The following is a 12,065-nucleotide window of genomic DNA, read 5'->3' as shown; positions in this document are numbered from 1 at the left end:
GGCAAAAGGAAGAGGGGCCGACCAAGGGCAAGATGGATGGATGATATTCTGGAGGTGACGGTCTCGACCTTGGGGGAGGTGGGGGTGGTGACAGCCTACAGGAAACTCTGGCGTGGGCTGGTCCATGAACTCACGAAGCCGAATAAACAACAGAAATCCCCCATATTGCAAGTTGGGGGAGCCGTGGATGAGAGAAAGTGATATACGACAACCCTGCAATGTAGTCCAGCCTTACTGCAGATTAAACGTTGGACTGAGGCAACTTTGGTTTACAGCCAGAAATCCAATGCACAGGTCGGAGCAAAGCCCATCTACTTAAATTGCCTTCTTCCACCCAAATCCAAAGCAGCCTTGTAATCCATTGACTTGCATGCAGCGTTCTAAATGTTTAAAATCTTTTTTAAAAGTATTTTCACATGAAATAAGCCGTGACTTAGAAAGAGCATGAATGTCTCTCTTTGCTACTTCCCACAGCGTCTTGGTGGACCTGCTGCCACCCAACCCCAGCTGTTCTAAAATCTCACCATCTATAATTCTCCATTGATTTCTATGGGCAAATCTCGCCGGGCAGAATCTAAGATCCGGAAGTTAAGTCCTATGTGTCAGTCTTTGGTTAGGAGCATGGCTACTTGTTTTTTACCCACAATATCGCGCGTAATTTCCACACGTTGCTTTACACAGCAACATTCTCTACGTCTATGCTAGCATGCGGATTGGCCAGAAAGGGCGGTGAAGAGCCGCCCATAAGCATGAGTGACTGAGGAGTCTTTTGGGCTGGCCGTAACATGGCGTCCGCCTCAGCCGCGCGGGTCGTTGCGAGCAGCCTCGGCCGGAACCTCAAGGAGCTCCGCATCCACCTGTGCCAGCGCTCGCCGGCCAGCCAGGGCGTCAGGTACGCAGGAGGCAGCCCGAGGAGGGAGGCGCATTTCCCTCCCTCCCTCCCTCCCTCCCTCTGCTTGGGCAGCGCTGGGGCTTGCGCCGCTTGCTCCGGCGCCGCAGTCTCCGTTGCCGAGAAGGGCCGGCCTGGGTCCGTGCAGCCTCCGTCCTCTCCTCGGGCTGCCAGGCGCCGTGCGGCTCAGGCCTGGGCCCACGGGAGCCGGGGCTTGGGAGAGAGGCGGCGGCGCCTGGCAGGCCAGGGAGGAGGCGCTTCGTGGTCCCCGGCAGGTCAGCGGAAGAGCCGCGCGCCGCCTGCTTCCGTAGGGACTTCAGGAAGACGGGAGGACTGAACAGCGAAAGCTCTCCTCGAGCCCAGCGGGAAGGAGCCGGCTGCCCCTTGATTCGGGCTCCTCACCCTGAGCTTTAATCCTTTCCCTGGAGACCCTGAGAAACAGAAACCGAAAGATTTCAGGTCTGGAAACCCTATCCGCAGCCCCTTGCCCAAGTACAGCCATATGATAGGTCCACCCACCCCAAAGGCTTTATTGTGGTGGCAGCAGCTACTCTTGTGCCGCGTAATCAAGCCCAAAGCACAGATGTGGCAGCACCACTCGAATGCACGTGAACTTGCATAAGCTTCTCCGTTCTGTGGGGTGGTTTTGACTAATCTGCTGAGCCAGTGCAGTGCAAGAGAAATATGCATGTGCAGAGGCACAGGCCTGATTCATTACTCTAGGTAGGTTCGCAGGCCCATATGCTTTGTGCACTGCAACCCCCTGCAGCTGGTGCCATGTGCCTTGTGTACTGCAGCTTGGCCACCTATGCTGTATTATGAATTGAGCGAGAGCAGATAACCCAGCCACATGAGCTTTGCCCATTGACTCTCCCATTGACTCAGAGCCCAAACACAAAGCAAAGGGCTCTTTAAGGGCCAAACTAGGTATGTATAACAGTGATACTTGTGTTTGTTCAATCACACCTGCCCTATTCACATATTGTGGGGGTCAGATTTTAACATCAGAAGTTATATTTGTTTATATCCTGCCTTTTTTCCAAGGAGCTCAAACTAGTGTACATTATCTCCCCACCCCAATTTTATCCTAACAGCTCTTTGAGGAGTTAGTCTGCATGTGATAGATTCAAGGTAACCCAGTGAAAAGGAATCCTTTCTCCTCCTGGCCTTGTCTCCTTGTGTTTTATCACCCCAGGCACTCTTCTCCCAGTTGTGCTCAGTCCTGGTATCTGATGGATATGGAGTGATGGATCACAGGGAAGTGGAGTGGGCTTCAGCTCCCCTTGCTCATGCACCCCTGGTGTATGGGGCAGACACATAATTAAGTGTAGCAGCTGCCATGACATTAGTTTGGCCTCCCCCCACTATCCAGGACCTGTGTGTGGTAGTGTGTGTCTTACAATAAGGTACCATGTTACAAGGGAAGTTGCTGGAAGCCAATTTAAGCTATTTCTTTAGTCTTGGAGCATACACTGTCTTCAAATGGAGGAAGGAGGACAGCTAGGGCTGGCAGCCAACACTATGCTGTTTTTCTGTCTAGAAACAAAGGCTTGAGGGATGCAACACTGCTATAGCAGCTTTCAGCCTTGATTCCCCCTCTTTCTAGGAGTGCACATGTACAATAGCAGCATTACTGACTGCCCTAAATATGCATTTACAGTTAAGGTGGAGAACAAGGAAGCTCCCATGCAGCCAAAATTGATACAGCTAATTTTGCTGCATCTGTTCCAGTAGAGAATAATAGCCTCAGTTTCCACTCATGTGTTACTATATTGCTTAACTGACTTGGTTCACACATAACATTAACCCATGGATTGTTGCCCTGCCCAGGGTTTGTCTGGCAGACTATAGAACAAACAGTGGCTTGTTTCCCTTCGCCCTTGCCCACTCCCTCCCTATGTCCCAAATGCCTTTGTGGTGCTGTAGTACTGGCGGGGGGGGGGGGGGTTAGCTACTCTTTTCCACTACCATCTCTGTAGCCTGGTGGAACAACCCATGAAGCCACAGTTCTGAGTTCACAAACCAAAAACAAATTAAGGGTTCTCGTTCTGGGTTGATTGCAGTTAACAAACCATGGTTAGCATGACTGGGTTTGCTCCTCACAAGAACGCAGCATTCAACAACCATTATATGCAAACCAAGTTACTATGGGCTGATTTGCACAATCAAATAAGCCACCATAGCTTATTTAAGCCATCATGGACTGTGGCATGTGCTGGTGCGGACAGGCAGCCATTTTGAATATTCAAGCATTGAATATGTCAAGTGTTGAAAAAATTGTTTGAAGGTTTAACATCAATTTGTCTGCTGTAGAGGGCAGTTTTTTCAACACTTGACAACCATTATTCTAGAGTGACCTGTATCTTACTAACTTCCTGCACAGCATGTTTCTGTAGTGTTGGTGACATGAAAGGGCTGTAGATCCTTCACTCTGATACATGCTGGTGTGTATTGGCTTCTTCTTTGCAGAGATTTCATTGAACAGCACTACGTCTCTTTAAAGAAGGCAAATCCAGACTTCCCTATCCTTATCAGAGAGTGCTCGAATGTGCAGCCCAAGCTCTGGGCTCGATATGGTGAGTCTGGAAGGACTTTTCTGTGAAGTCTGGTGTTGCAAGTAAGGAGGAAGCCACTTGTTAGACAACGTACACAAGATTGTTTCTAGAGTGGTGGCTCCATCTTCTATTTAATTATATGAACAATTATTCTGAATTGCTCTGTGGTTTTTCACCCCTGCCAGGGCTCTTGTCATTAGAGACCATTATCAGACATTTCTCAAAGCAGCTTCAAGCCCCAAAAGTCGCTTGAACTCACACACACACACACACACACACCATACAAATCCACTCTGTCTCACTTTCTCTCCAAAACAATGTGTCCCAGTTGAAAAACTTAGTGCCCTCAAAATAAAGGAGAAACCTTTGTAGCTGGGATTTCCAAATATTGACATGGCAATTTACATGAAGAGTCGGTTGGAACAGAACTGACATTCTGATGGAATTGGGGGAAGTATTTAAAATTCATCTGTACCCAGTTTTTCAGCCTTCTGTTTTAGAAGCCTTTAAACAATAAATATGAACAGAAGATAAGAGTTCAGTATAGTTCAAGTATTTCTTGTTCATAGCCTTAATATTCTTAATAGACTAGAAAATTGCTACATCACTGCACTACAGGGGAGAGAGAAGTTGGCAAACTTGAAACAATAGCAGATAGGAACAGGGTATATATGCTGGAGAGCCAGTCAGAAGTGACTGTCACAAAGGAATGGTAATTCTTTTTCTCCCTTCCTTGGGGCTCTTGGTTCTCAAAATTTATGCCACCCTTTTCTTTCAAAACAGGAACTCAAAAGGATTATTACAACAACTCTTAGGAATCCAGAACAGCAAAGCTCCTAAACTTTGCCTGTTCATCTTATGTTTTATAGTTAGGAAAACATCAGTGAACCATGACTTAATTCACATCGAGGCCTCTAACTTTGTATTACCAGTATATGGCTAGCTGAGGGATCTCAACTAATAGCCAGATATTTCTAAACTGGGACCAGTGGCAGTGAATCATGTGGTGAACATTTAAGACTTTCCATAAACAAATATGGGTACAGTATTTTCTATGGTGTAATCCTATGGTAGAATAAAGGATTCGTACTTTGACTACTGAAGTGGTCATGAAAAACTTTCCTCTAGCTTTATCAGGTGTGGTGGCTTCATGCCAAATAGCCAAGGAAATTAGACAACAGTAAGCCTGTCTTGCCAAATGACCAGCCTAGTACTTAGAAATAAGGTGGTTTGACAATGGAAATTTACAACAGTGTGGTCATGGTCAGACTAGTACCTTCAAGGCTAGGATACCTGACTGCCTGGGTACCTGTTGGAGTGAAAGAACATTTAAGACTGGCTGCTTGAATTGAATTATGAAGCCACCTGAATTTCAGAACCCCGGGGGGGGGGCGGGGGGGGGACTTACTGACTGTGTGGATTGCTGCAAGTCTGAAAATGGTTTACATTGATACAATTCATACATTGGCTCCCAGGCATTATCTGCTACCACTTTAGTCACTCCCCTATTCCCGGTTTAGAAAAGCTGAAATGACGGGCAGAAGAAAACTACTGGAGCATATGTGAATTTCAGCTCTTATGAAAGCCAAACTGTTTGCAGCATAGGTTACTGAGAAACGTCTGTACTACCACATCCAAAAGCAAGCAGTTTATATGCAGAATTATACCTCCCCTTTTGGCACTGTGACCTAATTTTCAATAGAGTGGGTACCTGAAGGCATAAACTCAGCAGAATCCGTATATCATGCTTTGTCTGGGCAAGATCTGCTTTTTTTCATAGCCTGTGCAATGATGTTGTAGGAAAGCAAGGCTGCTTTATATGCACCCTCTATCAATTTTACTGCTCGAACTCTGCGGGGGGGGGGGGGAGCAAACAGCCCACTTCTAAGGAAGCCTATACCAGTATAGCTTACAAATACAGCTGTCTAAAGTGTTAGAAATAATCTGTATTTAAATTAAAACAGTCCATGGGATATATATGCCTCATTCAACTCTCTTGTTTTTCCCCAGCGTTTGGCAGAGAGAAGAGCGTGCCACTAAATAACCTAAACATGGACCAAGTGGCCAAAACCCTGGAGAATGTTGTTAATAGCAAAGCATAAATATAATGACTGGCTCCTGCACTTGAGTCTAAATCCAGCTGAGGAGCACTTCTGTGTGCAAACTGCATATAAAGGAATGTGGCCTAAGAAATAAAATCCTTGAAGGCTGATTTTTTTCCCAGTCTCTACTGCTTGTCTTTGTTGAGCTAGTGCTAAGCTAACCAGCTCAAAAAGCTGTAAACTTTATAGAAGAGGAGTCCCCCAGTGTGCCAGGGATATACTTATTTGCTGATACTGCTCTACCGAGGAGGAGAAAAGCAGTTCTCTGTTCAAAGTCCTGTTGGCAACAAGGCAGTATGGTTGATTTGGATATGATGGTACCCCCATTTTACTTCCTTGCAAACTGTAGATCTTCAGCTGAAGTACCAAGGGGACAATCCTGGGGGAGAGCAACCAGCTGGCTGGCAGTCTGAATAAGTGCCTTGACTCGTTCTTGCAGTTGTAGGTTATCCTGATGTTGCTCTAAGGCCTGTAGTCCTGACTGATCTACAAAGTCAGTGGCAGCCTAGGCCAAGAGAGAGAAGATGAAAGTTAGTGCTGAGCTTGAGTCTTCAGGGAATGCAGTAATACTAGGATACACCAAGCACAAATTTCTACCTCTGGCCAGTGAAGGAAGAGGAGGTGCAGTAGTTCCAGAACTTGGCCCACCACTTTGGCATCAGGAAGGGCAAGAGTGCTAATGAGGGAAGGAAGTACAGCCTTCTGATGCAACATCTGGCAGTAGGCCGTGCCCTTGGCAGCTACATTGCACAGCACTGTTAGAACCTGAAAAAGAAGACAGAGCCAGAGACTAGTAACTTGCCACTCTAGCTTGTACAGTAATAACAAGGAACATTTCTGGCCTTAAATATTTTACACTGCTCTTCTATATGCTGATTACAGAGATTTGTCCTTCAGAGGCTCCCCTCCCAAGATTCAGGATGTAGTGTCAGCCAGTGGTGTGCTCAGAAAGAACCTCATATGGTTGAACTGGTGCTCAATGGTAGATTTCACCTGTTACTTTGACAACTGAGAGAGGTCAGCTGACAGTCCCTCTTGAAGCTTAGCTGATTCCTCTAACAGCGAAGTGGATGGCCTTGTACCAATTGGTTTAGAAGCAAACAAGCAAACTGAAGGTTTTTGAAACCCTGGTGGAACTCTGTGGTATAGGGAAGTATGATTTCCAAGAAGTACCTTCCCAAAGGTGGCAAGAATCCTAACACAGAGTTAAGGACTGTGCATACATGGCTCATATGAGGGCTGGAAAAGAAGTGCATGCATGTAGCCCACTGAGGTCCATACCTGACCCTCAACCCTGATGGCAGCAGAGGCCCTTTTGCAGGGGTGACAATGGCCACTCTGAAAGAGTGGGTGGATGCTGTTCTGGAGCCTCATAGGGTAAAGACAGTACAGGAACACATACAAATAGGCCACAGCTCTGGGGGCCAGTGAACTACAGGGTAAGAGACCATGACTTTCTGAGGCTGTGTGTGTGTGTCTGTGCATGTGTGAGAGAGAGAAGGGTGGGAATACAGAATGAGGGAAAGAAAATGCAGTTGAGTGGATTAAAAAGCAACCCAAAGAAAACACGCATGTATGTGCGTGCGTGCGCAGCTAGAAGAAGAGAGAATGGCAGAGGGGGGTGGTATACACAAGGAAGGGAGGGAAAGAAAAAGAACCTGTCTCCTGTCCCCTAGCTGAGCAGAGCAGAGGAAGCTGCTCCAGCTGGTCTAGGGGCTATACAAGCAAGCTCCCAGAGAGAGAGCAATCAGAGCAACCAAACAGGAGTTTGCCATGGGAGGTCAAGGGGGAGAAGCCTAACTTTTTTCATTTTTAAAAAAAATATTTTTCTTGTAACACATACTTCCATACTAGTGAGGCTGTGTTTTTAACCTCCAGTGAATACAGGACAAAGCACAGGCTATCCCAGTACAATCAGAAAGCTAGAAAAAAGGGAATAGAGACTATGGAAGGGAAAGACTCTCCAGTGGTGATGACCTGCAAGGTCTGTGCAATGTTTGTTTTCTTGCCTGAGATCAATATGGCCTACATGTGCAACAAGTGCAAGTTGATCACACTTTTGAAAGAAAAAGTAAGAGGACTGGAGCAGCGAGTGTTGACCTTCCAGGGAATAAGAGACCACGAAGAGTTCTTGGACAGAACAGTGGAACTACAGAAGCAAAGTGAAGAACAAGCTAGAAGAGCAACACCAAGCTGAGGCAGAAGATGAAAATGCTGAGGTGAGGAAAAATGAAGTAGAGGATACTCCTTGGAAAAGGGTGACAGGAGCAGAAGAACTAGAAGCCACTCTACACCAAAGGAAGCAGTGGAACTATGGAACCGTTTCCAGATACTTGAGGATGAGACTGGAGGACAGCCTGCAGAGGAAGAATTAGGGGAACCTGCACGAGAGCGAGCAAGAGGCTGAAGGTCAGTCAAGCAGAGGCGATGAAACCAAGGCCTACAACAACAAGAAGAGAAGAGTAATAGTTGTGGGAGACTCCTTGCTGCGTGGGATCAAAACCCACATATGTCGCGAAGACCCATGGACTCGCCAGGTATGCTGTCTCCCAGGAAGATGGACTAGAGATGTGACTGAAGGGTTGCCTACACTCATAAAGCCCACTGACAGGTATCCCTCTCTGCTCATCCATGTGGGAACAAATGATACCACCAAGCGGAGCTATGATGAAATCATGTCAGACTTCGAAGCTTTGGGAAGGAAACTCGAGAACTTTGGGGCCTGGATAGTTTTCTCATCCATCCTTCCAGTAGTTACAAGAGGGCTAGAAAGGGAATGAAAAATACTCTGGGTGAATGACTGGCTACGAAGGTGGTGCCAGCATGAGAGATTGGGATTCTGGGATCACGGACCATACTTCCTGGAAGATGGACTGTTGGCAAGGGATGGGTTGCACCTCACAAGGCCTGGGAAGAATGTGTTTGGCCATAGCATGAACAGCTTCATCAGGAGGGCTTTAAACTGAATCCTACAGGGGAGGGTTACAATGGATGAAAACTCATGTGCACCACAACGGAGAGAACAGCTCTCCATTAGAACAGCTAATAGCACCCAATTATAGTCTTCAAAAACATGTAGGGAGAAAGCCAGACTATAAAGCACATGGTCTTCGATGTCTATATGCTAATATCTAGAGTATGGGAAACAAACAGAACGAACTTGAACTCTAAATACTGGAGAGAAATTATGACTTGGTAGGAGTAACTGAAACTTGGTGGGATGACTTCCATGACTCCCATGAATGAAATACAGCAACTGAAGAATATAACTTGTTCAGAAAAAAAAAACAGAAGGAACAGAAAGGGAGGTGGAATTGCAGTATATGTTAAAAATACATATCTCTGCACAGAAATACAGGAGGAGGAGCTTGGTAGCCCCATCAAGAGCACATGCGTTAAAATAAATGGAGCAAAGAATAAAACGAACCTGGTGGTCGGAGTCTACTACCGGCCACCCAAGTAAGGAGAAGACAAGGATGAAACTTTTGAAAAGCAAATTGCCAATGTTCAATTTCCCTGATACTTGTTGGGAGACCAATTCTACAAAACATGGGGGTCGTAGACCAAGAAACTGGTCTCCAAGAAATTCCTGACTTGTGTTTCTGATAACTTCCTCCTACAGAAAGTGGAGGAAGGACCTAGAGGATCGGCTATCTTTGACTTGATCCTAACCAACAAAGATGACTTAGTGGATAAAATAGCAGTTATGGGAAGTCTGGGGGAAAGTGACCAGGTTATACTTCAGTTCTTGGTTCTAAAGGAAGCAAAAGCTGCATGTAGCTGAACGCGTACCCTGGATTTTAGGAAAGCTGATTTTAATAAACTCAGAACAATGATAAGTAAAGTCCCAGGGCAAGCGATAACGAGAAAAGGTGTCAAGATGGGTGGGAGTTTTTAAAAAAGGAAATTCTAAAGGCACAATTACAAACAATTCCAACAAGAAAAACAGGTGGAAGACAACAGAAGAAGCCAATGTGGCTTCACAAAAAGCTCAGAGATGACCTGAAAACAAAAAAGGACACATACAGGAAGTGGAAGGAAGGCCAAGCTACAAAGGAAGATGTATTGGCCTCAGGCCTGTAGTTTTAGCGGGGCTTAGAGATCCATAATGCTCTCTGACTTTAGTCCATCAGATGCAGTTTTCCTGCTAGTAGGCCTCTTGATTAGCAAAATGAGTCAAAGGTCGATATCGCCGCCTCAGCACATTCCATGCTAAGGAGCACTGGTCTTATCAGGGCCTAGGATGCGCTTGAGAAGTGAGGCTATGTTTATGCCAAGCTATAGGTGTCTGCGCTGGGAAAGTTCTGATTGTTTTCTTTCTGAACAAGTACTGTTAGTCTATGCTGGGAAAGTTGCAGATGAACGCTAATTAATGCTTGCTGCTGTCATGCTGCCTCACTGCTATGGTATAAAACCCATTTTACCCCATGGCTCTGGGTTCAGAGAGGCTGTCTGATCCAACCATTGGGTCCACTTGTGCGCTGTAAGTACTCAATAAAGTCTCCTTGTAAGCAAACCTGGATCTGGCTTATCGCTATCTCGGCACCTCCAAACCTTAGCAGCCCATGGCCAGGGCATACAAAAGAGTACAAGCAGGGAGAACAGAACTGCAGGGATGGCGCCAGGAAGGCTAAAGCTGAGAACGAGCTGAGGTTAGCGAGGGATGCTAAAAGCAACAAAAAGGCTTTCTTCAGATACATGCATAGTAAAAGACACAGGAAAGAAATGGTGGTTCAGCTATTAAATAAGGATGGCAAAATGATAACAGATGACAAAGAAAAGGCAGAGGTGCTCAATTCCTACTTTGGCTCAGTCTTCTCCCGAAAGAGGGTCTATGAGCCCCCTGGCAAAGGCGAAGTACAGGCTGAAGGGGCAGGATTGCAGCTTGAGATTGATAGGCATATGTTCAAGGAACACCTAATTACTTTGAGTTCAAATCTCCAGGGCCCGATGAAATGCATCCTAAAGTAATAAAGGAACTGGCAGAAGAAGTCTCGGAAGCACTGTCTATTATCTTTGAGAAGTCATGGAGGACAGGTGAAGTGCCAGATGGCTGGAGGAGGGCTAATGTTGTCCTTATCTTCAAAAAGGGCAAAAAGGAGGAACCTGGGAACTACAGACCAGTCAGTCCGACATCAATCCCTGGGAAAATTCTGCAGCAGATTATACAGTGATCAGTCTGTAATCACCTTGAAAAAAATGCAGTGATGACTTGAAGCCAACATGGATTTGTCAAGAACAAATCCTGCTACACTAATCTGATCTCATTTTTTGATCAAGTAACCTCCCTTGTGGACTGTGGGAATGCTAAGGACATAATATACCTCGACATCAGCAAAGCTTTCGACAAAGTGCCCAATGATACCATGATTAGCAAACTAGCTAAAAGTGGGAAGATGAAACAGCTCTCAGGTGGATCCACAGTTGGCTACGGAATCAGACTCAAAGAGTGCTTATCAATGGGATCTCCTCAAACTGGGGAGAGGTAATGAGCGGGGTACCGCAGGGCTCAGTCCTGGGCCCCGTGGTCTTCAACATTTTTATTAATGACTTGGATGAGTAGGTGCAGGGAATGTTTATCAATTTTGCAGGTGACACAAAATTGAATGGGATAGCTAATACCCTGGAAGACAGAAACAAATTTAAAGTGGTCTTGATAGGCTGGAACGCTGGGCAGAAAACAACAGAATAAAATTTAACAGAGATAAATGCCAAGTTCTGCACCTAGGAAAAAGAAACCAAATGCACAGTTACAAGATGGGCTCAACAATCCTACAAGCAAGAAGGATCTTGGAACTGTTGTAGATCACAAGCTGAATATGAGCCAACCATGTGAGGTGGCTGCAAAAAAGGCAAATACTGTTTTGGGTTGCATTAATAGAAGTATAACTTCCAAATCACTTGAAGTACTAGTTCCCTTCTACTCAGCACTGGTTAGGCCTCATCTGGAGTACTGTGTCTAGTTCTGGGCACCGCACTTTAAGAGGATGCAGTCAAGCTGGAGAGGGTTCAGAGGAGGGCAACAAAGATGATCAGGGGACTGGAAACAAATCCCTATGAAGAGGGACTGAAGGAACTGGGCATGTTTAGCCTTGAAAAGAGAAGACTGAGGGGAGATAGGATAGCACTCTTCAAGTACTTGAAAGGTTGTCACAGAGAGGAAGGCCAGGATCTCTTCTCCATCATCCCAGAATGCAGGACACAGAATAATGGGCTCAAGTTACAGGAAGCCACATTCTGGCTGAACATCAGGAAAAACGTCCTGACTGTTAGAGCAATACAACAATGGAACCAATTACCTAGGGAGGTAGAGGTCTCTCCCACACTGGAGGCATTCAAGATGAAGCTGGACAGCCATCTGTGAGGGATGCTTTGACTTAGATTCCTGCACTGAGCAGGGGGTTGGACTCGATGGTCTTATAGGCCCCTTCCAACCCTACTATTCTATGATTCTATGAACCCAAGAAAATGTGTGTGCATATATGGAGTGGGTATGGGAGATACAGAAAGGAGAGTTGC

At 46.0% G+C, this 12,065-nt stretch overlaps 2 protein-coding genes across 3 annotated transcripts in view; one reads left to right on the top strand and one right to left on the bottom strand.

Moving 5' to 3' along the window:
• The first annotated feature begins 771 nt into the window (after window positions 1-771).
• Window positions 772-5,661, top strand: NDUFA2 (NADH:ubiquinone oxidoreductase subunit A2). Of its 2 annotated transcripts, none has more exons than XR_014790323.1 (3): window positions 772-1,348; window positions 3,359-3,465; window positions 5,455-5,661. XR_014790323.1 is itself a non-coding variant. In XM_084850900.1 (3 exons), exons 1-3 carry the CDS (start codon window positions 786-788, stop codon window positions 5,544-5,546), a joined length of 306 nt encoding a protein of 101 aa, XP_084707026.1. In that variant the 5' UTR covers window positions 772-785; the 3' UTR covers window positions 5,547-5,661. The 2 variants fall into 2 exon arrangements, 1 of the variants encoding a protein (XP_084707026.1); XM_084850900.1 differs by having other exon boundaries at window positions 772-892.
• The window catches only part of TMCO6 (transmembrane and coiled-coil domains 6), a 48,389-nt gene continuing 39,874 nt past the window's right edge, over window positions 3,551-12,065 (bottom strand). The window contains exons 11-12 of the mRNA XM_084850898.1: window positions 6,144-6,311; window positions 3,551-6,051 (exon numbers count right to left, since the gene is read on the bottom strand). Of these exons, the coding sequence (XP_084707024.1) occupies window positions 5,875-6,051; window positions 6,144-6,311 (345 nt within the window). The 3' untranslated portion in view covers window positions 3,551-5,874. The remainder of the gene's footprint in view (window positions 6,052-6,143; window positions 6,312-12,065) is intronic.

Source organism: Heloderma suspectum, chromosome 4 (genome assembly GCF_057233095.1).
Source record: "Heloderma suspectum isolate Gila_16-S chromosome 4, 16-S_ref, whole genome shotgun sequence".
Taxonomy (NCBI): Eukaryota; Metazoa; Chordata; class Lepidosauria; order Squamata; family Helodermatidae; genus Heloderma; species Heloderma suspectum.
This window is presented reverse-complemented; position numbering and strand designations above follow the sequence as displayed.

Coding starts and splice junctions, on each gene's coding strand:
- NDUFA2 (XM_084850900.1), top strand. CDS start 786: ATGGCGTCCGCCTCAGCCGCGCGGGTCGTTGCGAGCAGCCTCGGCCGG. Junction 893..3,358: donor CCGGCCAGCCAGGGCGTCAG/GTACGCAGGAGG, acceptor TCTTCTTTGCAG/AGATTTCATTGAACAGCACT. Junction 3,466..5,454: donor CAAGCTCTGGGCTCGATATG/GTGAGTCTGGAA, acceptor GTTTTTCCCCAG/CGTTTGGCAGAGAGAAGAGC.